General features: G+C 46.2%; 5 protein-coding genes across 6 annotated transcripts in view; 3 read left to right on the plus strand and 2 right to left on the minus strand.

Moving 5' to 3' along the window:
- The window catches only part of LOC144484092 (uncharacterized), a 407,989-nt gene that overhangs the window by 104,722 nt on the left and 275,882 nt on the right, over window positions 1-27,385 (plus strand). The window lies entirely within an intron of this gene.
- The window catches only part of LOC144484117 (uncharacterized), a 134,194-nt gene that overhangs the window by 70,554 nt on the left and 36,255 nt on the right, over window positions 1-27,385 (plus strand). Inside the window, exon 5 of the mRNA XM_078202666.1 lies at window positions 20,682-20,933. Within this exon, the coding sequence (XP_078058792.1) occupies window positions 20,682-20,933 (252 nt within the window). The remainder of the gene's footprint in view (window positions 1-20,681; window positions 20,934-27,385) is intronic.
- On the minus strand, window positions 1,140-6,891 carry LOC144484107 (uncharacterized). The gene is made up of 3 exons (XM_078202659.1): window positions 6,763-6,891; window positions 6,580-6,667; window positions 1,140-3,782 (listed from the first exon to the last, which is right to left on the minus strand). The coding sequence occupies exons 1-3, from the start codon at window positions 6,889-6,891 to the stop codon at window positions 3,052-3,054; spliced, it is 948 nt and encodes a 315-aa protein (XP_078058785.1). The 3' UTR covers window positions 1,140-3,051.
- LOC144484108 (uncharacterized) lies at window positions 10,950-16,974 on the minus strand. The gene is made up of 2 exons (XM_078202660.1): window positions 16,948-16,974; window positions 10,950-11,703 (listed from the first exon to the last, which is right to left on the minus strand). Exons 1-2 carry the CDS (start codon window positions 16,972-16,974, stop codon window positions 11,083-11,085), a joined length of 648 nt encoding a protein of 215 aa, XP_078058786.1. The 3' UTR covers window positions 10,950-11,082.
- Window positions 17,000-18,718, plus strand: LOC144484109 (uncharacterized). The gene is made up of 2 exons (XM_078202661.1): window positions 17,000-17,128; window positions 17,771-18,718. Exons 1-2 carry the CDS (start codon window positions 17,000-17,002, stop codon window positions 18,716-18,718), a joined length of 1,077 nt encoding a protein of 358 aa, XP_078058787.1.

The raw sequence follows: 27,385 nt of genomic DNA on the forward strand, positions 1-27,385 counted from the left end.
GGAAACTTCTACTCATCCAGAACTGAATGTGGGATGAACAGTTTGATAATTTAGTAACGGTGGAGGAATGGAGAGGGATGGGGGTGAGGTGGGAAATAGGAGGGGCCAAGGACAGATCCTCGGGGGACACCGAGTTCAGGGGTTTTGGAAAGGAAAAGGAGGTTGGAGATGGGGCAGTAATTTGCAAAGATAGTGGGGTTTAGTGTTTTTTTTAGGATGGGTGATGACGGTACATTTAAAGTGAGAGAAACAGTAAGAAATGGGAGAGAATTGTGAACAGTGTCAGCTAACATGGGGAAGTTGGATGGACAGCAGTTTTGTGAGAATGGAGTCCAGGGAGTTGAAGGCAGGTCTCATGGACAAGATGAGCTCAGAGGAAGATAGAAGATAGGAGAAAAACTGGAGAAAGATAGAGCTCAGACAAGGAGGAACTTCACAGACACTTTGGTCCGGTGGTCTGTGGAAGGGAAGGAAGCAGCAAAGGCAGCTGATTGGATTGGCTCAATCTTAGTCACAAGGAACCATCGAATCTGCACAGTGCAGAAAGAGGCCTTTTGGCCCATCGAGTCTGCACTGACTCTGAAAAAGCATCCCACCCAAGCCTTCCCCTCCACGCCATCCCTGTAACCCCACATATTTACCATGGCTAATCCACCCAAACTACACATCTTTGGACACTTGGGTGCAATTTAGCATGGCTAATTCACCTAACCTGCACGTCTTCGGAATGTGGGAGGAAACTCAAGAACCCGGAGGAAACCCACGCAAACACAGGGAGAACGTGCAACCTCCACATGGTCACACAAGGCCAGAATCAAAGCTGGGTCCCTGGCACTGAGGGAGTAGTGCTAAATACTGTGCCGCCTTATATGCCATGCGTTCCTCACACTTGTTGGAGGTGAGGATGGAGGTCCCTTTAAAAGGAAATAATTTGTGATAGAGATATTTAAAAAGACTTGATACACTTTGTTTAATACAAAGCTGATTTATTTGACTTTTATCTCGAATATTAACTCCTATAACTGAGCTGGAGTTTATTTAATGTTAAGGGCACGGTTTATGCTCAATGTTGTGCTGTCTATGGTTGGAGGGGATGTAGAGATCGGGACAATTCAAGAGGTCCACACAAGATTGAATAAAAACAGCATTGAGGCTGGTTTATTTTTAGGTGTGCATTTGACAGGCTTCAATTCCCCAACTACTGGCAGCCTGCAGAGACCCGATGATGTCACAGAGTGATCACGTGACCATGCCACACACAACAATATCCCAAATACACAACAACAAATCTGAGTTTACAATGTGTATTGTATGAGGAGAGGTTGTGAAATCTGGAAATGTCCCAACTTCTTATGATGGTTTTATAGCAATCTAAATATTAATTAAGAAATAGGGGGAAAAAAAACACAAAATGAAATAGAATTACACTTAAAATAATACAATGGCTTCACACAATGTCAATACTTTAAACAGTTCCAAACAATCTCAATTTAACTACCTTCACCAATCTGTCCAGCAACGCCGTTAGATTTTAAGATCTATAAAAATCCAGTAACTTTTTATTTTAACCTCTCAGTGCCTTTACTCCTGTTGGTGTTGCTTCTGAGGTTAACCAGCAGTTGTCTTTTCCAATCCGGCCTCCTTCACACTGCTTTCTGGGAGTTAACCAACTATTACTGCTGTTGACCGAGACCTGAAACAACTCCCTTCATAGGTTTCAGTTTCCCATTAACTCTGTTCTTTCCTTTCATCTCTCTATTCGCACCCAATTTCCTCACAACTAATCTCTCCCAGAATTGATCAACATCATCTCTTTATTTTAATATCGATAATTTAAAAGGAAAGTAAACTCACTTTAATCATACTTTACTCGTGACAACTTTGTGGCACAGCATGCATCGATTATTCTTTGATCACTAACAGCCCATTCAGATCTATTTCTGTTCTGTACCCACCCCTACTAAACTGTTTTGGGTAAGCACCTGTTTGAGGTCTTGCTGGGCTCATTAACACATCAAACTCTCAGTTTAAATTCACACGGCCACTCTGTCTCCTGCTGTAATTACCACTCTCACACTCCATCAGTTTTTAAAAAATGAGCAAATGCCAGGCAATGACCATCACCAATAAGAGACACTCTAACCACCGCCCCTTGACTTTCAATGGTGGAACCATCACTGAATCCCCCACTGTCAACATTCTTGGGGTTACCATTGACCAGAAACTCAACTGGATTCACCACATTAACACAGTGGCTGCAAGAGCAGGTCAGAAGCTCGGAATACTGCGGCAAGTAACTCACCTCCTGACTCCCCAGAACCTACCCACCATCTACAAGGAACAAGTCAGGAGTGTGGTGGAATACTCCCCTCCCCACTTGCCTGGATGGGTGCAGCTCCAACAACACTCAAGAAGCTTGACACCATCCAGGGCAAAGCAGCCACTTGGTTGGCATCACATCCACAAACATTCACTCCGTCCACCACCGACGCTCAGTAGCAGCAGTGTGTACTATCTACAAGATGCACTGCAGCAATTCACCAAAGATCCTTAGACAGCACCTTCCAAACACACGACCACTTCCATCTAGAAGGGCAGCAGATAAATGGGAACACAAACACATGCAAGTTCCCCTCCAAGCCACTCACCATCCTGACTTGGAGATTTATCGCCGTTCCTTCACAGTCACTGGGTCAAAATCCTGGAATTCCCTCCCTAACGGCATTGTGGGTCAAGCTATAGAACATGAACTGCAGCGATTCAAGAGGCAGCTCACCACCACCTTCTCAAGGGCAACTAGGGATGGGCAATAAATGCCGGCCAGCCAGCGACGCCCATGTCCCAGGAATGAATAAATTTGGAGACAGTTTTATCCGGTGAGCTCGAGGAAGGGAGAGAAGCAGCAGCTGATTAGATTGTCTCAATCTTAGTGACAAAGAAACTCCATGAGCTCCTCACACCTTATAACTGGGTTGGAGTTTATGAACATCAGCAGCAACAGACCTCAATGAAGCTGGTTCAGTCCAGGATGTGACGAACAGCAACATCCAATCACTGAGATTTCTTGTGAATTTGCTGGTGCATTAGCAGGTTGGATAACTGAGTGAATCCCTTTCCACACACGGAGCAGGGGAATGGCTTCTCCCCAGTGTGAATTCGCAGGTGTACACTAAGGTCAAATGATCGTCTGAACCCAGTCCCACACTGAGAGCACCTGAACGGTCTCACGTCAGTGTGAACACGTTGATGGGACAGTAGTTCCCCAGAACTTTTATAGCACTTCCCACAGTCTGGGCAGTTAAAAGGTCTCTCACCAGTGTGAACTCGTTGGTGTACAGTGAGGTCAGATGATCGTCTGAATCCAGTCCCACAATGAGAACACCTAAAGGGTCTCTCATCAGTGTGAATGCGTTGATGGGATATCAGTTCCCCAGAACTTTTATAACACTTCTTGCAGTCTGAACATTGGAATGGTCTCTCCCCAGTGTGAACTCGCTGGTGTCTCAGCAGATTGGAGGAGTGAGCAAATCCCTTCCCACACTGGGAGCAAGTGAACGGCCTCTCACCTGTGTGAATGTGTTGGTGTGTCTGCAAGTGGTATGAGTGTGTGAATCCCTTCCCACACTGGGAGCAGGTGAACGGTCTCTCCCCAGTGTGAGTTCGTTGATGAATTTCCAACTTGGATGGGTAATCGAACCCTTTCCCACAGTCCCCACATTTCCATGGTTTCTCCCCATTGCGACGGCATTTATGTTCTGACAGGCCAGATGATCGACTGAAGCCTCATCCACACACAGAACATGTGTACGGTTTCTCCCCAGTGTGAACAGTGTTTTCTCCTTCCATCTTCAAAATCTGATGATATTCCATTTACGATAAAATCTGTCTGTCTTAGATCCTGATGCGATGTTTGGTTTCAATTTCCCAACTCCAAATCCTCTCCTTCTAACATCCTGTGAAATAGATTTAAAACAGCAAAATGGGAGTGAGAGAGAACCCACAAAAACACAAAGGCAGATTGTGAAATTGAGCGGAATGAATCAATCTGAGGTTGATTGGCCATTTGTGGGGCCGGAACGAGGAAAAGGTGACCATGGGAAACTGCTGGATTGTCATAAAAACCCAACTGGTTCACCTTTATGGGAGGAGCAAAGAGGGAGGGAGAGAGTTTGTGTTTGAGGGAGAGCGCGTGTGTGAGAGGGAGAGTGCGCATGCGAGGGGGAGAGTGCATGTGAGAGAGCGGGAGAGTGCGTGTGAGACAGCGGGAAAGTGCATGTGAGAGAGGGGGAGAGTGCGTGTGAGAGAGGGGGAGAGTGTGTGTGAGAGAGAGGGGGAGAGTGCGTGTGAGAGAGGGGGGAGTGCGTGTGAGAGAGCGGGAAAGTGCGTGTGAGAGAGCGGGAAAGTGCGTGTGAGAGAGCGGGAAAGTGCGTGTGAGAGAGCGGGAAAGTGCGTGTGAGAGAGCGGGAAAGTGCGTGTGAGAGAGCGGGAAAGTGCGTGTGAGAGAGGGGGAGAGTGCGTGTGAGAGAGGGGGAGAGTGCGTGTGAGAGAGGGGGAGAGTGCGTGTGAGAGAGGGGGAAGTGCGTGTGAGAAAGGGAGAGAGTGCGTATGAGAGAGGGGGAGAGTGCGTGTGAGAGAGGGGGAGAGTGCGTGTGAGAGAGGGGGAGAGTGCATGTGAGAGAGGGGGAGAGTGCGTGTGAGAGAGGGGGAGAGTGCGTGTGAGAGAGGGGGAGAGTGCGTGTGAGAGAGGGGGAGAGTGCGTGTGAGAGAGAGAGTGTGCGTGTGTGAGAGAGAGTGTGTATGTGAGGGGGAGAGTGTGTGCACGAGAGGGAAGGTGTGTGTGTGAGGGAAGGTGTGTGTGAGAGGGAAGGTGTGAGAGAGAGGGAATGTGTGTGAGAGAGGGAAGGTGTATGTGAGAGGGAAGGTATGTGTGAGAGTGTGTGATAATGTTTGTGTGAGGGAGAGAGAGTGTGAGAGGGAGAGAGTGGGTGTGTGTGAGAGACAGACAATAGATAGGCGGCGATAGAAAGGGATTGAATACATGCACAGCTGGGGTTTTCGCCCCTCCCCCATGGACATTTTGCATTGATCGCTGGCCGTGCTGCTGGGAAACTGCCTCGGGCGGTCACCATCAGCTGGAATGGAAGATCCCACTGGTGGAAGGGCTGCAAATACAGTCCCGCAACTAAACCACAACTTTAACAGAATCTCCCAACAGACAGAGAAAAATCTCCTCGTTGAGGAAATCCCCAGAGAGCGGGGATGATGTCACCACACAATGTGAGCATGGTACTGTGGTTAGCATTGCTATCTTACAGTGCCAGGGACCCGGGTTCGATTCTGGCCTTGGGTGGCAGTCTGTGCGGAATTTGCACATTGTCACCAAGTCTGCCTGGGTTTCCTCCAGGTGCTCTGGTTTCATCCCACAGTCCAAAGATGTGCAGGTTAGGGAGATTGGCCATGCTAAACTGACCCTTAGTTTCCAAAGATGTGTAGGTTAGGTGGAGTGGCCATGGTAAAATTGTCCCCATGTCCCAAGATCTGCAGGTTAGGCAGATTAGCGGGGTAAATATGTGCAGTTCAGAGGGTTGCGCCTGGGGAAGATGCTCTGTCAGAGAGTCAGTGCAGACTTGATGGGCCGAATGGCCTCCTACTGCACAGACAGGAACACAGAACATCTGGATCTGTGCAAAGCAGTGATCACCACACATTATGGAGAATGTGAGGCTCCTCGGCAGGGTGCAGAGGAGATTTACCAGAATGGTTCCAGGGATGAGGGATTATAGTTACGATGTTAGGCTGGAGAAACTGGGGTTATTGTCCTTGGAGCAAAAGAGACTGATAGACCAATCATAAACTTGTACAGCTCTAAGAGAAGGTAGCTAAAGAAAAGCTGTTCCTATCAGCTGATTTGGGTGGCACGGTGGTACAAGTAAAGTGAAGTTTATTTATTATTCACAAGTAAGGCTTACATTAACAATGCAGTGAAGTTACAGTTAAATTCCCCTAGTCACCACACTCCGGCACCTGTTCAGGTCAATGCACCTAACCAGCACGTCTTTCAGACTGTGGGAGGAAACCGGAGCACCCGGGTCCCTGGCGCTGCGAGGTAATAGTGCTAACCACTGTGCCACCGTGCCACTAACAGTGGTTAGCACTGCTGCTTCACAGCTCCAGGGACCGGGGTTCGATTCCCGGCTTGGGTCACTGTCTGTGTGGAGTTTGCACATTCTCCTTGTGTCTGCATGGGTTTCCTCCGGGTGCTCTGGTTTCCTCCCACAGTCCAAAGATGTGTGGGTTAAGTTGATTGGCCCTTGGTGTCCCCGGATGCGTAGGTTAGAGGGATTAGCAGGGTAAATAGGTGGGGTTGCAAGGATGGGGCCTGGGTGGAATTGTTGTCGGTGCAGACTCAATGGGCCGAATGTACTCCTTCTGCACTGGAGGATTTCTGTGATTGCAAAAGAATTAAGGGGCACAGATTTAAGATTTTGAGCAAAATCTACAGGGCAATATGAGGAAGAAATTTTACACCATGAGGGGTAATGACTTGGAACTCAATGCTTACGTTCAAATGATGACTACATCCAGGTCGTGATGAGTTGAGTAACAATGTCAGTTTTTGATGTGACGTTTCATTTGAGATTTGTGTCTGCAAATCCTCTTCTAATACCTGAAAATGAAATGTACAAAAGGCATCACTGTCAGTCGAAAAATGAAATTCAATAAGAAGTTGTCCAGGACAACTACTCAGGCTCCCTGCTGCACTTTTCCCTTTGTCATTGTCAGCAGTCCCTCGATTCGACGACGATGTCTCCTCAGGGTCGCGAGTTTCTGCCATGGATCTTCATGTGACTGAACTGAGCCCACAGATCTTCGGGCCAATGGGAAAGACATCCCATGATATTGTGGGATCTGGAAAGCAGAATGTATTTTCCTTTCCAAAAGAGGAAATGCTGGAAAATCTCTGCAGGTCTGGCAGCATCTGTAAGGAGAGAAAAGAGCTGACGTTGAGTCCAGATGACCCTTTGTCAAAGCTATTTCCCTTTCTTTCCTTCTCTGCCACCGCTCTGCCTCATCAATAAGTCATTGGGACTCAGAGGGTTGATGCAGTTTGATGGACAAGTTGTCTCCATTCTGAACAATGGGGAACAAGCCCCTCCCACTCATTGACATCTTTGCCCCCTAAAACGATGGCGGCTGCACATGCATACAGCCCCCAATAAAGATGGCGGCCGTGAACGTGGCCCGAACTTGAGGAGCTGCAGGGCCGCTCGGTGCAAGCTGGGTCCGTGAAGCTCTTTACCGAGGTTCGCGGCTGACACAACCTGCTTACGCAGCGTTTCCGTCCACCCGCGAGATCCCTCGCCCCCTCCGTACCGTCAATCACCTCTGACTTATTTCCGAGCCGGAAAAACAGCCCTTCTCCGTCGCCATTACCCACACTGCGCATGCTCCAGTCAAAGCGGGCCCCGCCCTCATTCGCTCCTATTGGTTGGAGGACCAGCCTCCCCGCTCGGACCTCCAACCCCGCCCCTCCTTTTCCCATTGGTCCGCGCTGCAGTCAATCAGCCGGGCATTGTGACAGTAACTTGCTGCTTGAGCAATGATCACAGTGACAAGAGTCTCAGTGTAACAATGAGACACACAGGCTCCAATACAATCAGAGTGGGGATGGAGCACAGAGACAACACAGCAAAGCACTGACTTACTCTGAGTGCAACAATGACACACACAGGCTCCAATACAATCAGAGTGGGGATGGAGCACAGAGACAACACAGCAAAGCACTGACTTCAAAACAGAAAATGCTGCAAAACCTCAGCAGGTCTGACAAGCAACTGTGGAGAGAGATTCCATGATGTGGAGATGCTGGCGTTCGACTGGGGTAAGCCCAGTAAGAAGTCTCACAACACCAGGTTAAAGTCCAACAGGTTTATTTGGTAGCACAAGCCATAAGCTTTCGGAGCGCTGCCCCTTCATCAGGTGAGTGGGAGTTCTGTTCACAAACAGGGCATATAAAGATACAAACCCAATTTACAAAATAATGGTTGGAATGCAAGTCTTTACAGGTAATCAAGTCTTAAAGGTACAGACAACGTGAGTGGAGGGAGCATTAAGCACAGGTCAAAGAGATGTGTATTGTCTCCAGCCAGGACAGTAAGTGAGATTTTGCAAGTCCAGGCAAGTTGTGGGGGTTACAGATAGTGTGACATGAACCCAAGATCCCGGTTGAGGCCGTCCTCATGTGTGCGGAACTTGGCTATCAGTCTCTGTTCAACGACTCTGCGTTGTTGTGTGTCGTGAAGGCCGCCTTGGAGAACGCTTACCCGAAGATCAGAGGCCGAATGCCTGTGACCGTTGAAGTGTTCCCCAACAGGGAGAGAACACTCTTGCCTGGTGATTGTCGAGCGCTGTTCATTCATCCGTGGTCGTCTCGTCTGCATAGTCTCCCCAATGTACCGTGCCTCAGGACATCCTTTCCTGCAACGTATCAGGCAGACAACGTTGGCTGAGTTGCAAGTGTATGTACCGTGTACCTGGTAGATGGTGTTCTCACGTGAGATGATGGCATCCGTGTTGATGATCCGGCATGTCTTGCAGAGGTTGCTGTGGCAGGGTTGTGTGGTGTCGTGGTCACTGTTCTCCTGAAGGGTGGGGAGTTTGTGAGACTTACAGAGAGATTCTAGCCAACATTTCGAGTCTGGATGACCCTTCGTCATGGATTGGCTTGATTTACTTACTCTGGATGTAACAAACAGTGTTTATTCCAAATATAAGTCAGGCTGCAGTGTGTTAGTGAACACAGTATTGGATCCAATGTAATGATAGGACAGACGGTATAGAATCCCTACAGTGCAGAAGGAGGTCACTGAGCCTATACCGACAACGATCTCACCCCCAGCCCTATCCCTGTAACCCATGTAGTTATCCTGCTTATCCCCGACACTAAGGGCCAATTTAGCATGGCCAATCTATCTAATCTGCACAGTTTTGGAGTGTGAGAGGAAACAAGAGCACCCGGAGGAAACCCACACAGACACAGGGAGAATGTGCAGACTCCACACAGTCAGCTGAGGCATGAATTGAACCCGGGTTCCTGGCACTGTGAGGCAGCAATGTTAACCACTGTGCTGCCAGGCTGCCTGTGTTTTGAGAAATCTCATTAAAATCTGGAACTCAGATGGGGATATGGGTTGGTGTTTGGTGGCAGTCAGATTTACAGAATTTCAGAATGGATTCCTGTAATAGCAGCAATCCAATTGCTATATGTTGGTAAGACTGAGGGAAGTATTTAAAGTGGAGACCATCGGTGTGTTCAAGGGTAAGGATGGAATTTATGAACTGAGAAAATATTGAGAGCAAAGAAATCAATCTCGAAAATTGTAGTCACTTCACGTTGTTCCAGGAGAAGTGGCGTCTGGTTGTGGAGATGTCAGGTTTTACACAGCACATGGTCATTCTGAATGGAGAATCTCTGAGTTGTACAATTCACATCATTCAGGAGCCAGATTGTCTGCTCAGAAAGAGGAAGGTTTCTGTGACACCAATGAAAAGCAACAGACACACTCACAGACACCCTCACACACAGAGTCTCACACCCTGCAAATTATCTCCTGTCACTTTATTGTTTTTAGTCGTTTTGAAATAAATCCTGAATGAACTATAAAATCATTCATAAGTACTTGTTGAGATTCCCCTGAAAGACATCTGTACTGTTAATTTCACTCCCTGTAGTTGTGATTTCCATATTCTCGCCACTCTTTGTGTAGAGAAATTTATCCTGGATTTCCTATTGGATTTCTTAGTGACTGTTTCATATTGATTGTCTCCAGTTTCCCAGTAACTTCATTGCAGTGTTAATCTAAGCCTACTTGTGACTAATAAATAAACTTTACTTTTTGCTTTTCCCCTCAAGAGGAAACACTATTTCTGTATCTAAATCCTTTATAATTTTGAGGACCTCTGCTCAGGTTACCCCTCAGCCTTCATTTCTCAAGAAAGAAGAACTAGCCTGTCAATCCTTTCCTGATAAAAAAACACACATTTTGAAAATCATTTATGGGATGTGGGCATTGCTGGCTTGGCCAGCATTTATGGCTAATCCCTGATTGCCCTTGAGAAGGTGGTGGTGAGCTGCCTTCTACATTAAAATCTCATCATTAAAATCTTCTCTGCGCCCTCTCCAGTGCCTGGATATTTTTTAATAATACGGTGACTAGAATGGTATGCAGTGGTCAGTAAGATTCTTGATCAGAGAGTCACAGATTTTCCAAAAGTGGTTTGAGTTTATCCATGGTTTTAAATTAGATTCTTAGGAAGCAACAATTTAAAAATGATGTATAATAAACAAGGGAAAAAAAACAAGACCCATGGCAGGTGAGTAACCGAGGCCCCAGCACTGATCCTGCGTTACCCAAATAGTCACTGCCTGCCAGTTGGAAAAAGACCCGTTTAATCCTACTCTTTGTCTCCTGTCTGCCAATCAGTTTTCTACCCATCTCAGTACAACAGCCCCAATCCCATGTGCTTTACTTTTTGTGAAGAAGTTGCCGAGTTGGCGGATGATGGGAATCGGGTTCACATTATCTATCTCAGGGCATAATCATCAACAACTTGTGTTTACACAGAGTGTTGTGGGGCTGGAGGAGGTTACTGAGATACTGAGGAACTTTTTTAAGTTCATTTTTACGGAATGTAGGCGTCACTGGCTGGGCCAGCATTTCTTTCCCATCCCTATCTGCCCTCCATTTCAGAGGGCATTTGAGAGTCAACCACATTGCTGGTCTGGAGTCACATGTAGGCCAGACCAAGTAAGGACGGCAGGTTTCCTTTTCCAAAGGACGTTACTGAATCAAATGGGTTTTTACGACAATTGATTAAAGGTTGAGGTTTGTCATTAGACTTTTAATTGAAGATTTTAATTGAATACAAATTTCACCATCGACTGTGGTGGGATTCGAACCTGGGTCCCCAGAGCCTTACCCTGAGTCCAGTGATAATTCCACTGTGCCGCTGCCTCCCCTATTCATCCAATTGTTATTGTTTATCTCAGGGCGCAGAAACAACAGAATCCAACGTTGCCGGTCACACATGAAGTCGTCTATGTTTCAGCAGGCTGTAATACTGATTAAATCCCTTCCCACACATGGAGCAGTTGAAAGGTTTTGCCCCAGTGTGAACTCGCTGGTGTCTCTGCAGGCGGGATGGATCAGTGAATCCCTTCCCACACAGGGAGCAGGTGAACGGTTCTGTCGCAGTGTGAGCTCGCTGGTGTTTCAGCATATAGGATGAATCAGTGAATCCCTTCCCACACACAGAGCAGGTGAACGGCTTCTCCCCAGTGTGAATGCGTTGGTGTCTCAGCAGGCCAGACGACTGAGCGAATCCCTTTCCACACACAGAGCACAGGAACGGCCTCTCCCCGGTGTGAATGCGTTTGTGTTTCAGCAGATCATCACTTCTTTTAAAGGTCTTATTGCATTCTGAGCATTGAAAAGGTCTCTTATCAGAGTGAATGTGTTGGTGTTGATTGCAGTAGGAAAACTGAGCAAATCTTTTGCCGCAAATGGAGCAGGAGAACGGCTTCTCCCCTGTGTGAATGCGGCGGTGTCTCCGGAGGCTGGATGACTCCATGAAAGCCTTCCCACACACGGAGCAGATGAATGCCTTCTCCCCGGTGTGAATAGGCCGGTGACTCAGCAGATGCTGCAAACAAGTAAATGTTTTCCCACAAACAGGGCAAACGTATGGCCTCTCCCCAGTGTGAGTGCCCTGGTGTCTCAGCAGACTAATCCTTCTTTTGAAGGTCTTCTCACATTTAAAGCATTTAAAATGTCTCTTCTGAAAATGAACCTGTTGGTGAACGGTGCAGTGGGAGGACTGAGTGAATCTCTTCCCACACTGGGAGCAGCTGAATGGCCTGTCCTTGGTGTGAACTTGTTGGTGCTCAGTGAGATGCACTGAGTCGCTGAACGACTCTCCACACTGAGTGCAGCTGAACGGTCTCTCGTGTGTGTGAAGGAGCTGGTGCTCTGCAAGGCGGGAGGACTGGCTGAACCTCTTCCCGCAGTGGGAGCAGCTGAACGGTCTCTCGTCAGTGTGAAGGAGCTGGTGTTGGGCCAGTTCCTCAGAGGTTTCAATGCTTTCCCCAGAGTCAGAGCTTTGAAGAGGCTTCTGAATAATGTGATCGAGTTGGTGAGCCAGCAGGTTGGACGAACACATGAATTTCTTCCCACACATGGAGCAGGTGAACGGACTCTCACTGTTGCGAGTTCGCTGTCGTGTCAGCATGTTTTCCAGCTGTATCAATCCCTCCCCACAGGAGGAGCAAGGAAACAGATTCTCACCAGTTTCCAACTGAGATGGTCAATTAAATCCCTTCAGATGCACAAATCTTCACATCCCAATGAATTGATTGACTCTGTCTGACATGAGATTTGATTGTCCAGACTGCAAATCCTCCTCTTCTATTTCCTGCAAAATAAGTTTACAAAGAATTACGTCGCTAGCACGGTGGCACAGTGGTTATTACTCCTGCCTCACAGCGCCAGGGACCTGGGTTCGATTCCGGCCTTGGTTACCTGTCTGTGTGGAGTTTACACAGTAAGGAGTCTAACAACACCAGGTTAAAGTCCAACAGGTTTATTTGGTAGCAAACGCCACTTGCTTTCGGAGCGCTGCTGTGTGGAGTTTGCACATTCTCTACTTGTCTGCGTGGGTTTCCTCCGGGTGCTCCAGTTTTCTCCCACAGTCCAAAGATATTCAGGTTAGGTGGATTTCATGCTAAATTATCCATTTTTCCCCCAGGATGTGTAGGTTAGGGAGATTAGTGGGGTAAATAAGTTGGGTTATGTTGTTGGGGCCTTGGTGGGATGCTCTGTCAGAGAGTTGACTTGATGGGCCAAATAGCCTCCTTCCGAACTGTGGAATTCTATGAATATATCTGTCCTGGACTGACAGTGATGACTTTTGTAAACTCCCTTTGCAGGATAATGGAAAGGAGGATTTACAGCAAGAAAACACAAACCAAACATCACGTTGAGATCTGACAGTCACTCGGATCATTAGGAGCTGATTGTTATTGTCTTTGAACAGGGAAGGAGAATTGTTTGTTCTGTCTGTGACAATACACAAACAGGCCATTCGGTTTATCGAGTCTGTACTGGAGTTTATCCTCCACATGAGTCTCCTCTCATTCTGATCACCACATCTCAGCTTTTCAGTTGATTTTTCCAATCCCTTTTCTCTCATAAGCTCATATATTTTCCTTTTGAAAGCATCTAAAGTATTTGTGTCAACCACTTCCAGTCGCAGTGAGTTCCATATTCTAACAACTGTCTGAAGAAAGAAACATCTCCTATTTTCCTGTTTGATTTATTTGTTGTCTGTTCATGGTTCCCAGTAATGGAAAAACCAACAAGTGGAAACATTCCATTCACATCTACCTACTTATCCCATTCAGAAAGCCCGTATCAGAAGAGACAACATTTTTCTCTTGGTTTGAGCTTGTTGTGTGTAAATCCTCAATTTCTAACCCTCTGTAACAAAAAATATCCAAAATCCATCACGATCGAAAATCTAGGTACAAGTAATTCAGAAAGCTATTATTTGTTATGAGGGGAATGGAGTAAAAGCAGGGAAGTTATGTTTCAGTTGCACACGGTGAGTCTGTATCTGGAGCAATGTCTACATTATCGATTTCCTTATTTAAGGAAAAATATAAATGCATTAGAAGTTCATAGAAGGTTTAGTCGACTAACACCTGGAATAGGTGGATAGTCTGATGAGGAGCAGTGAGACAGTCTCTGCTCGAGTTTAAAAGAGTAAGAGGCAACTTAATTTAAACCTTTCAGATCCTGAAAGGTCTTGGATGTGGAGAGGAGTCATCGAGGTTTATAGCATGGAAACAGGCCTTCAGCCCAACTTGTCCATGCTGCCCCTTTTTTAACCCCAAAACTAGTCCCAATTGCCCGCATTTGGCCCATATCCCTCTATACCCATCATACCCATGTAACTATCTAAATGCTTTTCAAAAGACAAAATTGTACCCGCCTCTACTACTACCTCTGGCAGTTTGCTCAAGACACTCCCCACCCTCTGTATGAAAATATTGCCCCTCTGGACCCTTTGTATCTCTCTCTTCTCACCTGAAATCTATGCCCTCTAGTTTTAGACTCCCCTACCTTTGCAAAAAGATATTGACTATCTAGCTGATCTATGCCCCTATTATTTTATAGACTGCTATAAGATCACCCCTATGCCTCCTGCGCTCCAGAAAAAAAATTCCCAGTCTATCCAGTCTCTCCTTATAACCATCAAATCCCAGTAGCATCCTCGTAAATCTTTTCCGCACTCTTTCTTGTTTAATAACAACCTTTCTATAATAGGGTGACCAGAACTGCACACAGTATTCCAAGTGTGGCCTTACACAAGTCTTGTACAACTTCAACAAGACGTCCCAACTCCTGTATTTAATGTTCTGACCAATGAAACCAAGCATGCCGAATGCCTTCTTCACCACTCTACCTATGAACCTGTACCCCGAGATCTCCTTGTTCTGTAACTCTCCCCAATGCCCTACCATTAACTGAGTAAGTCCTGTCCTGGTTCAATCTACCAAAATGCATCACCTCGCATTTATCAAAATTAAACTCCATCTGCCATTCACCAGCCCACTGGCCCAATTGATCAAGATCCCGATGCAATCCTAGGTAACCTTCTTCACTGTCCACTATGCCACCAATCCTGGTGTCATCTGCAAAGTTACTAACCATACTGCAAACTTACTAACCATGCCTACTAAATTCTCATCCACATCATGAATATAAATGACAAATAACAGTGGACCCAACACCGATCCCTGAGGCACACGGCTGGTCACGGGCCTCCAGTTTGAAAAACAACCATCTACAACCACCCTCTGTCTTCTGTCATCAAGCCAGTTTTGTACCTATTTGGCTACCTCATCCTGGATCCCGTGAGATTACCCTTATGCAACAACTTACCATTTGATACCTTGTCAAAGGCCTTGCTAAAGTCCATGTAAAGAACATTAACTGCACTGCCCTCATCTAACTTCTTGGTTACCCATTCAAAAAACTCAATCAAATTTGTGAGACATGATTTTCCACTCCAAAGCCATGCTGACTGTTTCTAATCAGTCCTTGCCTCTCTGCATGCCTGTAGATCCTGTCTCTCAAAATACCTTCCAACAACTTGTTGGAAGTGTTGTTTACTCTTATGGGAGAATCTCGGGGTCACTGTTTAAACAAGTGTTGCGCATAGAGACAGCGAATCTTTGGATCTCCATTCCTCAAAAGTAGATATATATCTCTTGGGGCTAAAGGGATATTATGGGGGGATGGGTGGGACAAGGGTATTGAATTTGAGGATCAGCCATGACCATAATGAATGGCAGGGAACATTCAAAGGGCTGAATGGTCTACTTCCGCTTCTATTTTCTATGCATGTTTCTATGTAAACATGAGGAGCTTGGGGCTGAAGTGTAACCAAAAGGCCATACGACATAGGAGCAGAATTAGGTGACTCGGCCCATCGAGGCTGCTTCACCATTCAGTCATGGGCTGATATTTTTCTCATCCCCATTCTCCTACCTTTTCCCCATAACCCCTGATCCACTTATTAATCAAGAACCTATCTATCTCTGTCTTAAAGACACTCAATGACCTGGCCTCCACAGCCTTCTGTGGCAAAGAGTTCCACAGATTCACCACTCTCTGGTGGGCCAGTGGGCTGACGAATGGCAGATGGAGTATAATTTCGACAAATGCGAAGTGATGCATTTTGGTAGATTGAACCAGGACAGGACTTACTCAGTTAATGGTAGGGCGTTGGGGAGAGTTACAGAACAAAGAGATCTAGGGGTACATATTCATAGCTCCTTGAAAGTGGAGTCACAGGTGGACAGAGTGGTGAAGAAGGCACTCAGCATGCTTGGTTTCATCGGTTAGAACATTGAATACAGGAGTTGGAATGTCTTGTTGAAGTTGTACAAGACATTGGTAAGGCCACACTTGGAATACTGTGTGCAATTCTGGTCACCCTATTATAGAAAGGATAGTATTAAACTAAAAAGAGTGCAGAAAAGATTTAGTAGGATGCTACCGGGACTTGATGGATTGAGTATAAGGAGAGGCTGAATGGACTGGAACTTTTTTCTCTGGAGCGTAGGAGGCTGAGGGGTGATCTTATAGAAGACTATAAAATAATGAGGGGCATAGACAAGGTAGATAGTCAATATCTTTTCCCAAAGGTAGGGGAGTCTAAAACAAGAGGGCACAGGTTTAAGGTGAGAGATACAAAAGTGTCCAGAGGGGCAATTTGTTCACACAGAGGGTGGTGAGTGTCTGGAACAAGCTGTGGGTACAATTGTATCTTTTAAAAAGCATTTAGATAGTTACATGGGTACGATGGGAATAGAGGGATATGGGCCAAATGTAGGCAATTGGGATTCGCTTCAGGGGTTTTAAAAAAAAGGGCGGCATGGACAAGTTGGGCCGAAGGGCCTGTTTCCATGCTGTAAACCTCAATGACTCTGGCTGAAGAAATTCTTCCTCATCTCTGTTTTAAAGGATCATCCCTTTAGTCTGAGGTTGTGCCCTCTGGTTCTAGTTTTTCCTACTAGTGGAAACATCCTCTCCACGTCCACTCTGTCCAGGCCTCGCCGTATCCTGTAAGTTTCAATAAATTCCTCCTCAACCTTCTAAACTCCAACAAGTACAAAAGCCGTGTAACCGCTTCAGGTAAGTATTCCGGGATGCAACCTCTCATACTGAATATGTACATGACCCATTAACTTCTCTCGGCTGCAAACGTGAGGTGCAGCCTGGGAGTGGGTGAAGCTGTTTGAAAATCTGATGCTCAAATTTAGTCATTTTTCCGAGCACTAGGACCCGGTGGGAGCAGAAACACAAAGACCCGCCCCCTCACGGTTGCGTCACCAAGACACCAGCGCATGCGCTCTGCTCCCTGCTCAATCAAGATGGCAGCTGTTAACCTGAGCTTCGTCTCGGGAAAAAGACCCGAAACTGCAAACACGGGACCTACGGGCTCATATTCGATGCTTGAGGCCTTTAACAGGTATTTAGAAACCGTCTACGTCCATCCGCCGGTTCGATTGCTCCCTCTATGTTTCTGCATCCTTACCGGCTGCTGATGAGACACAGGAACTTCTCTCCAGTCGCTGTCACCCGCACTGCGCGTGCTGCAAACGCCTTTGCTTACTGCGCATGCGCACTTCCTCCCATGCGTGGAACAGGAAACTCTTCCGATTGGTCCGGAGCTGCGCATGTTTCAGGTCCCGCCCCTCATTCACTCCGATTGGTTAGAGGACCAGCCGCTCCCGCTCGGTCCTCCAGTCCCGCCCCCTCTTCCTATTGGTCCGGAGCTGCCGTCAATCAGCTCCCATTGTGATGTGGAGCATGCGCAGTGTCATTGCTGGCCTTGGCGCTTGTTTGTCCCGGAGAAGCGGAGTCAGCGTTAGGCGGTGGCTGGGAGGATTTGGAAACACTTTGTGGATCCGCAAACCCTTCAGAATCATTGTCAGCTCCCTGGTTTGCAGCTGCGGGGCTTCTCCCTCCCTCCCTCCCTCCCGGGAACAGGCCCAGGTTAACGGCCCCATCCTGGCTCAGCCACTGGAGGATGGTTCACATCAGAGGATGGGGGAGGGGGACAATAAATAAGAGGTTACACTTTGGCAGATGGAATCCACGTGTACTGTGTATGAGGCTTGAACTGATCAACCAACCTGGAGAGAAACAAGGATACCAGCACCACAGAGAAACCGTGTAAATGTGGGGATTGTGGAAAGGGATTCAAGTATCCATCTCGGCTGGAAATTGATCCACGCAGTCACACTGGAGAGAAACCATTCACCCGCTCTGTATGTGGGAAGGGATTCACTCAGTCAACCACTCTGCTGAGACACCAGCGATTTCACACAGGGGAGAGACCGTTCCCCTGTTGTGTGTGTGGGAAGGGATTCACTCAGTCATCTGAGCTTCTGATACACTGGAGAGTTCATACTGGAGAGAAGCCATTCACCTGCTCTGTTTGTGGGAGGGGATTCACTCAGTTATCCCAGCTGCTGACACACCAGCGTGTTCACACTAGGGAGAGGCCATTCACCTGCTCTGTGTGTGAGAAGCAATTCACTAATTCATCAAACCTGCTTACACACCAGCGAGTTCACACTGGCGAGAGACCATACGTTTGTTCCATGTGTGAGAAAGGATTCACAACTTCATCCAACCTTTTGACACACCAGCGAATTCACACCCGGGAGAGGCCATTCACCTGTTCAGTGTGTGCGAGGGGATTCAGTCAGCGAGCCCACCTGCTGACACACCAGCAAGTTCACACCCAGGAGAGGCCATTCACCTGTTCAGTGTGTGAGAGGGGATTCAGTCAGCGAGCCCACCTGCTGACACACCAGCAAGTTCACACCCAGGAGAGGCCATTCACCTGTTCAGTGTGTGAGAGGGGATTCAGTCAGCGAGCCCACCTGCTGACACACCAGCAAGTTCACACCCAGGAGAGGCCATTCACCTGTTCAGTGTGTGAGAGGGGATTCAGTCAGCGAGCCCACCTGCTGACACACCAGCAAGTTCACACCCAGGAGAGGCCATTCACCTGTTCAGTGTGTGAGAGGGGATTCAGTCAGCGAGCCCACCTGCTGACACACCAGCAAGTTCACAAGTGACTGAAGGGTTTGGATTCCACTGATGTTGCTGGCGTTCACTATACCCAGGACTGAACCGTGTTCATTCTGACAATTCAGGTTTGTCTCTCTGATGTCACCAACCATAGTTCTGGCTGGAGTTTAAGATTCTAGTTAGTTAGCTGATTGCGTTCTTGGGCCTGCAGCCTCCCTTTAAGAATATGTGTCTGTGATCATTCCCCTGAATTCAGAGAATTCCACCAGCAATCAGTTTGCCACAAATATTGAACTTTTACTTCAATCCTCAATTGATCTTTGATTCAAACTTGCCAATTTAGTGTCTGAGAGGTTCTACTGATGAACATCTCCAATTAGAAAGTGCTGATTAATCCTTGCTGACAATTCTTACTGACCTGCACATTACACACAGTGAGAGCTCCGTTATCCCCCAGAAAGAAGGGGAATGGGAATTGGTGGAGAATCAAGCGTTCCCAAATTTTACCCCTTCCGCCTGGTACTGAAATCCCCTCGGCCCGGGAATGAAGACAGGTCCAATTGAAATAACAAACTGGTGTATATCTTTCATGAAAAAGGGGCTACAAAATCATCAGACAGGAGAGATTGGTATCAATCTTATTGAGTAAACAAGTAAACTAAATCAAATTAACTGAGGGGAGGGGATTGGTGTCAGTGTGGGGTTTATATCAGACAGGAGGAGATTGGTGTCAGTGTGGGGTTTCTATCAGACAGGAGGAGATTGGTGTCAGTGTGGGGTTTTATATCAGACAGGAGGGGATTGGTGTCAGTGTGGGTTTTATATCAGACAGGAGGGGATTGGTGTCAGTGACTGTGGGGTTTTATATCATGATGTGGAGATGCCGGTGTTGGACTGGGGTAAACACAGTAAGAAGTTTAACAACACCAGGTTAAAGTCCAACAGGTTTATTTGGTAGCAAAAGCCACACAAGCTTGGACACACGCATCTCCATTAAGGACGGTCACCTCAGCACCTCACTGTACCGCAAGCCCACGGATAACCTCACGATGCTCCACTTCTCCAGCTTCCACCCTAAACACGTTAAAGAAGCCATCCCCTACGGACAAGCCCTCCGTATACACAGGATCTGCTCAGATGAGGAGGATCGCAACAGACACCTCCAAACGCTGAAAGATGCCCTCATAAGAACAGGATATGGCGCTCGACTCATTGATCAACAGTTCCAACGCGCCACAGCGAAAAACCGCACCGACCTCCTCAGAAGACAAACATGGGACACGGTGGACAGAGTACCCTTCGTCGTCCAGTACTTCCCCGGAGCGGAGAAGCTACGGCATCTCCTCCGGAGCCTTCAACATGTCATTGATGAAGACGAACATCTCGCCAAGGCCATCCCCACACCCCCACTTCTTGCCTTCAAACAAGTGCACAACCTCAAACAGACCATTGTCCGCAGCAAACTACCCAGCCTTCAGGAGAACAGTGACCATGACACCACACAACCCTGCCACAGCAACCTCTGCAAGACTTGCCGGATCATCGACACAGATGCCATCATCTCACGTGAGAACACCATCCACCAGGTACACGGTACATACTCTTGCAATTCGGCCAACGTTGTCTACCTGATACGCTGCAAGAAAGGATGTCCCGAGGCATGGTACATTGGGGAAACTATGCAGACCCTGCGACAACGGATGAATGAACACCGCTCGACAATCACCAGGCAAGACAGAGAATTCACACTGAGGAGAGGCCCTTCAGCTGCACTCACTGTGGGAAGAGGTTCAACAGCACATCCAGCCTCGCTACACACCAGCGGATTCACACTGGGGTGAAGCCATTCACCTGCTCTGTGTGCGGTGAGAGATTCACTCGGTCATCCGGCCTTTGGACACATCAGCGAATTCACACTGAGGAGAAACCGTTCAGCTGCACCTCCTGTGGAAAGAGTTTTGGACAGTCATCCACCCTGACTGCTCACCAACGCACTCACACCGGGGAGAGACCGTTCAGCTGCTCCATATGTGGGAAGAAATTCTCTCAGTCATTTGATCTGGTGAGGCACCAGCGACTTCACACCGGGGAGAGACCATTCACCTGCTCGGTGTGTGGGAAGGGATTCGCTCAGTTATTCACCCTCCAGTCCCACCACCGCACTCACACTCAGGAGAATCCATTCAGCTGCAGTACCTGTGGAAAGAGTTTCAAGCAGTCATCCAACCTTCTGACTCACCAACGCACTCACTCTGGGGAGAGGCCTTTCACCTGCTCCTTGTGTGGAAAGGCATTCACAAGGTCCTCCAGCCTGCTGAGACACCAGCAAATTCATAATAGACTGCAAGGATTGGATTCTGCTTATAATCACAGCCAGGATTGATAGTCTGATAATATTGGTTCGATTTTGCTGATATTAACATCCCTATAAGTAGCTGGAGTTTAATATTCTGGAGATATCACTGATTTTCGGAGCTGCAATGTCCCTTTTTAAAAACACCTTCTGTGATCTTTCCCCCAAATTCAAGAATCCTTAACAAGAACCTGTTCAACATAAAATGATGAACTTTACTTCAATCCTAAATTAATCTTTGATGCAAATCAGTGTGTGAGAGGTTCCACTGATTAACATCTCCAATTAGAAAGTCCTGATTAATCCTTGCTGACAATTGTGACTGACGTCTTCACAGTGACACGTCCATTATGAAATTAAATATGAAGGAACATAAAATAGTGAAATATTCTACAGGCACAGTTAAATCTTACATAAAATCCTTAACAATCAATATTGAAGTTGATGAAACTTGGAGGTCTCTGAGTTCACTCATTTCTGACACAGCAGCAGCAACATTTGGTAAAGGTGGCTCCCACAACAGACTGGTTTGAGACCCACTCAGCAGAGATGACACCTGTCATTGAAGCAAAAAGCAAAGCCAACCTGATGCTCAACATAAACCCAACAGCTGGAACATTGCATCAGAAATTCTGAAAACAGATACTCTGTCAATAAACACCAGACAATCCTACACCAATAATTCCAAACTGCCTGTGATAATGAACATCTCTGTGCGATGTATGATGGGATGAATATGATGCTTTGTCCTACAATCACCAAATTGTTCCCCTGAAATCGGCAGATGGTGAAGTTCTCACCAACAGAAGTAAACCGATGTCCCACTGGGTTGAACACGACTGTGAGCTGTACTCCCGTGAGACGGATACCTCCCAGTCTCTGTTTGATTCTACTGCAGCTTCCTGTCATGGTTGAGTTGGACGAGGAATCCTCATCACTTGAGCTGGAAAAGGCCATTGATTGCGGAACAAGCAGAAAGGCTCCCAGCAAGGGAGTTCCAGCTGAACTGTTCAGACACGGAAAGTCCCATCGCTGCCACATCTTCATAACCTCCAGCTTCTCTGTTGGGAGGTAGGGCCTGTTCCACAGGAGATACGTGACACAAAAATCTTCACAATATGCAAAACATGCAGTGACAGAGGAGATTGCAACAACTACAGGAACATCTCACTCCTTAGCATCACTGGGAAGGCCTTCACTAGAGTCATGTTTAAACGACTCCAGCTATTTGCAGACTGAGTGTATCCAGAAGCACAGTGCGGTTTCTGTCCTGACAGATCTACAGTGAACATGATCTTCTCCACACACCAGCGACAAGAGGAGTGAACAATTAGTATTGAATCTAAAATGCTGCCAGCTCCTGTGCTGAGAAAAGTGAAATGTTCTAATTACTGAGTGAAAGTGAACCTTTCAGTGTGAATTACAATTTACTTGTACAATTGGAAAAGGCACCAAAATGTTTAATTCTTAACTTAAGCTTTGAAGTTGTACTTCGGAGCTCACAAGCTGAGGGAAGCTCCACCCTCTTTAACTCTTTCTGACGTAGAAACATAGAAAAACTACAGCACAAACAGGCCCTTCGGCCCCACAAGTTGTGCCGAACACATCCCTACCTTCTAGACCTACCTATAACCCTCCATCCTATTAAGTCCGATGTACTCATCCAGGAGTCTCTTAAAAGACCCTATTGAGTTCGCCTCCACCACCACTGACGGCAGCCGATTCCACTCGCCCACCACCCTCTGTGTGAAAACCTTACCCCTAACATCTCCCCTGTACCTACCCCCCAGCACCTTAAACCTGAGTCCTCTCGTAGCAGACATTTCCACCCTGGGAAAAAGCCTCTGAGAGTCCACCCGATCTATGCCTCTCAACATCTTATACACCTCTATTAGGTCTCCTCTCATCCTTCATCTCTCCAAGGAGAAAAGACTGAGCTCCCTCAGCCTATCCTCATAAGGCATGCCACTCAATCCAGGCAACATCCTTGTAAATCTCCTCTGCACCCTTTCAATCTTTTCCACATCCTTCCTATAGTGAGGCGACCAGAACTGAGCACAGTACTCCAAGTGGGGTCTGACGAGGGTCTTATATAGCTGCATCATTATCCCCGGACTCCTAAACTCAGTCCCTCAATTGATAAAGGCCAGCACACCATGCGCCTTCTTAACCACCTCCTCCACCTGCGGGCCGATTTCAGAGTCCTATGGACCCGGACCCCAAGGTCCTTCTGATCCTCTACAGTACTAAGAGTCTTTCCCTTTATATTGTACTCCTTCATCCCATTTGACCTACCAAAATGGACCACGATGCATTTATCTGGGTTGAAGTCCATCTGCCACTTGTCCGCCCAGTCTTGCATCCTATCTATGTCCCTCTGTAACTTCTGACATCCCTCCAGGCTATCCACAACCCCACCTTAGAAGGTTAACATTTACCTGTGAAAACGCACTTTTGTGGTTTAATTTTCCTTGAGTTATAATATATTTATTTGGAAAGACACTTGAAGAATGAAGAAAAAAACATTTTGGAAAAACTGAGAAAAAATGCCAAAATAATTGGAAACACAAAGATCAAAATGGTGTTTGGTTCACCTTTGATCTGAAAATAAAGTTGACATAATTGGAATATTTGCTTCACCCTTTTACAATCAGGCAGCACGGTGACAACTTAAACCAAAGATTCTGCTTTTTGAAGATTTGACTTCATCCCATTTGTTATCATTTAAATCAAAGCTCCTGAGAATGGGAGATATGAGCGTTACCCCAAACTGATACAACTACCTGTACTTCTGCCTCTGATCTCAAAATACACTATTGTGTGAGTGTTCAATTGGACAGAAAGGTTTCCGCATTCTCCTGAAAGCGGGAGAAAGGGAAGCCCCATTTGGAATCAAACATGGAAAAAATTCACACCAGCAAATGGGAATTGAAGTAATTCACTCTGAGTCTAGTTCAATGGAATAGACAAACAGGATATCCACGTACGTTCTTGTAGAAGTCAGGAAAGTGGAGATGAGTCAAGTAATAGTTTTCTCTTGGAGGTGTTTGTATCCTTGCTTGTGAACTTTAAAACAAACTGAATCAGATAACCTGGCCTCTGCCTGAAGACATTGGAACCATACAGAGAGAGAGATAAGCAAACATTTTCATATAGACACTTCCTTGCGATCACTTGAAAATCTAGGAATGGGTGTCTCAGATGGTACATGGAGCATCCTTTGGGATACCAGTGTGAGTGTGCAGATGTGATATGTCACATGTGGTGTAACTAACATGTGCCACTGCACTGAGGAACAAACGTGTTCAGCTATTCGACAACAGAACAACATTGAGTGCTTAACATTGTCAGTAGAATGGGAAGATATTTTAATTTGTCAAGATATTGGCATATTTTGCAGAGAAACTGACTTTAAAACAATCAGGATAGAATGAAACACACATCAGAGGGAGTAAACTTAAGCTGAAGAGTGATCTAAATCTGGCTTTTGAAAATATCCACAAGGTGGATGCAGGTGAGCAGAGAGCTGGAGAACCTTTGAAGTTTGTGCTTGAATGTTTGAACCAGATGTATTTACAACTCGTCAATAATTTAGAATTGTGTGAGATTATCTGCAGATGGGGAGGATGAATCAAAGTCGATGATTGTCACATTTACTGGTGTGATGTTACTGTGCATTTAAGAACTGTATTTTTAAATCATGTTTTCTGCAGTTTGGGAGCAGGCCTTTGTTTTTCATTGTGGCATTGGCTGAATGTTTGTGTGTGCTTTTATTGCTGCTTAAATGGTTTGAATGGGTTTTTGTTTCTCTTTAATCTGGGCTCAATGCACTTTGTGAGTTTGAGTGTTGTGGGAAGAATGATTGACAGGTCAGGTTGGACAGGTTTTTTTTTCTCTCTCCCAAGAGTTCTTACTTTCAGTTTTGGTTGCTGGTTAGTTAGAAGGTGTTTGGACTCCAGACTGAAAGGCAGTATTTCTGTTCTCTCTCCTTGATATTAGAAATTCTGCTATATTGGAAGCAGTTTTTCTTGCCATCCTGGAGTGAAAGATCCTGATGTTGGTGATTTGCTGGGTAATGCCAGCTGTGGCTTTATCTCTACCTCAAGGTGCTGGGAGTTTCCGGAATGGTGAAGTCAGAATTTCAATTCTCCAACCAAAGGACTAATTTCCAGAATCACATGAACATTCTTATTTTCTGTGCTAAACCTGTGACAGGTGTATGTTTGTAGGGAGGTTTGTCGTATTGGAACAGTGCATTTAGTTGTTAAGGTTTCTACAATATCACGGTTGTTTTCTTGTTTGTAATTGGCAAAAGCGATTGCTAATTTTCTTTCTATGTGTAAACTGTATTCTTAAATAAACTTTGTTTGATAAAATCTCCCCAGTGAGTCATTTGAATCATACAATGTTTCACTGCAGGTATGTTTACCCCAGCCAAATTCAAACTGCAAAACCTGTGGTCCAGGCTGACTTCATAAATACTTTGGAGTTTCTGACCTCAATTATAATACGGCAAAGTATTTACTTTTATTTCTGGTGACAACTCAAGGGTTTGTGTTGCTGATTCTGATCATTCTAGTACCTTTAGTTTTCTTGTCTATGGAATGTAATCAAGAAATTAGGAAAACAATCTTGTAGCTTAGAATCGCTGGGTTATTCAGAAATCAGTTTTTGAGTAGACAGTGAAGCTAATCCTTTCTCAAGATGGGAGATTTGTAAGAAATCACAGTCTAATAACCTAATGAAAACTTCAGAAATGTATTACATATTGTAGGAATCGTTCTGTGTGTATCTACAAAGAAAGAACAAAGAAAATTACAGCACAGGAACAGGCCCTTTGGCCCTCCAAGCCTGCACCGACCATGCTGCCCATCTGAACTAAAGCTCCCTACCCTTCTGGGGACCGTATCTCTCTATTCCCATCCTATTCATGTATTTGTCAAGACACCCCTTAAAAGTCACAATCGTATCTGCTGCCACTACCTCCTCCGGCAGCGAGTTCCAGGCACCCACCACCCTCTGTGTAAAAAGAAAACTTGCCTCGTACATCTCCTTTAAAGTTTGCCCCTCGCACCTTAAACCTTTGCCCCTTAGTAATTGACTCTTTCACCCTGGGAAAAAGCTTCTGACTATCCACTCTGTCCAAGCCCCTCATAATTTTGTAGACTTCTATCAGGTCGCCCTTTAACCTCCATCGCTCCAGTGAGAACAAACCAAGTTTCTCCAATCTCTCCTCATAGCTAATGCTCTCCATGCCAGCAACATCCTGGTAAATCTTTTATGTACCCTCTCCAAAGCCTTCACATCCTTCTAGTAGTGTGGCGACCAGAATTGAACACTATATTCCAAGTGCGGCCTAACTAAGATTATATAAAGCTGCAACATGATTTGCCAATTTTTAAACTCAATGCCCCGGCCGATGAAGGCAAGCATGCCGTATGCCTTCTTGACAACCTTCTCCACCTGCGTTGCCACTTTCAGTGACCTGTGTACCTGTACACCCAGATCCCTCTGCCTATCAATACTCTAAAGAGTTCAGCCATTTACTGTATATTTCTATCTGTATTAGATCTTCCAAAATGCATTATCTCACATTTGTCCAGATTAAACTCCATTTGCCATCTCTTCACCCAAGTCTCCAACCAATCTATATCCTGCTGTATCCTCTGATGGTCCTCACCGCTATCCGCAAATCCACCAACCTTTGTGTCGTCTGCAAACTTACTAATCAATTCAGTTACATTTCCTTCCAAATCATTTATATTTATATATATTACAAACAGCAAAGGTCCCAGCACTGATTCCTGTCACAGCCCTCCATTCAGAAACGCACCCTTCCACTGCTACCATTTGTCTTCTATGACCGAGCCAGTTCTGTATCCACCTTGCCAGCTCACCTCTGATCCAATGTGACTTCACCTTCTGCACCAGTCTGCCATGAGGGACCTTGTCAAAGGCCTTACTGAAGTGCATGTAGACAACATCCACTGCCCTACCCTCATCAATCATCTTCGTCACTTCCTACAAAAACTCGATCAAGTTAGTGAGACACGACCTCCCCTTCACAAAACCATGTTGCCTCTCATTAATATGTCCACTTATCTCTTTCTCGCTTGGGAATAAAGACTCCTGGCTTGACGAACACAGGGAAATGTATCTCAATATTACCCCATAGGGATGGACTTGGTAGTTAGGGAACGGAATTTGTAGTGGTGACTTAAGATAATGACATTGGTCTTTCCAATAGCATTACTTCATCTCCCATTGAACTGTTAATATAATGGATGGGATGGGGCAAAGAAGATCATCAAGGGTAGGTTAGAGGGTGGAAGAAATTAAATAATAAAGAATCTTCGTGTAT

The sequence above is a fragment of the Mustelus asterias genome, unplaced genomic scaffold, assembly GCF_964213995.1.
Source record: "Mustelus asterias unplaced genomic scaffold, sMusAst1.hap1.1 HAP1_SCAFFOLD_92, whole genome shotgun sequence".
NCBI classification, from domain to species: domain Eukaryota; kingdom Metazoa; phylum Chordata; class Chondrichthyes; order Carcharhiniformes; family Triakidae; genus Mustelus; species Mustelus asterias.

Bases quoted from the DNA above. Each gene is read 5' to 3' on its own strand.
- LOC144484107 (XM_078202659.1), bottom strand. From the start codon at position 6,891: ATGTCTTTCCCATTGGCCCGAAGATCTGTGGGCTCAGTTCAGTCACAT. The intron at 6,668-6,762 runs GTGCAGCAGGGA...TTTCATTTTCAG, and splicing joins TGACAATGACAAAGGGAAAA to GTATTAGAAGAGGATTTGCA. The intron at 3,783-6,579 runs GTAGTCATCATT...TGTGTGGATGAG, and splicing joins CAACTCATCACGACCTGGAT to GCTTCAGTCGATCATCTGGC.
- LOC144484108 (XM_078202660.1), bottom strand. From the start codon at position 16,974: ATGCGCTGGTGTCTTGGTGACGCAACC. The intron at 11,704-16,947 runs GTGAGGGGGCGG...ACTTGTTTGCAG, and splicing joins GGTGTCTTGGTGACGCAACC to CATCTGCTGAGTCACCGGCC.
- LOC144484109 (XM_078202661.1), top strand. From the start codon at position 17,000: ATGGCAGCTGTTAACCTGAGCTTCGTCTCGGGAAAAAGACCCGAAACT. The intron at 17,129-17,770 runs GTTCGATTGCTC...ACCAACCTGGAG, and splicing joins CCGTCTACGTCCATCCGCCG to AGAAACAAGGATACCAGCAC.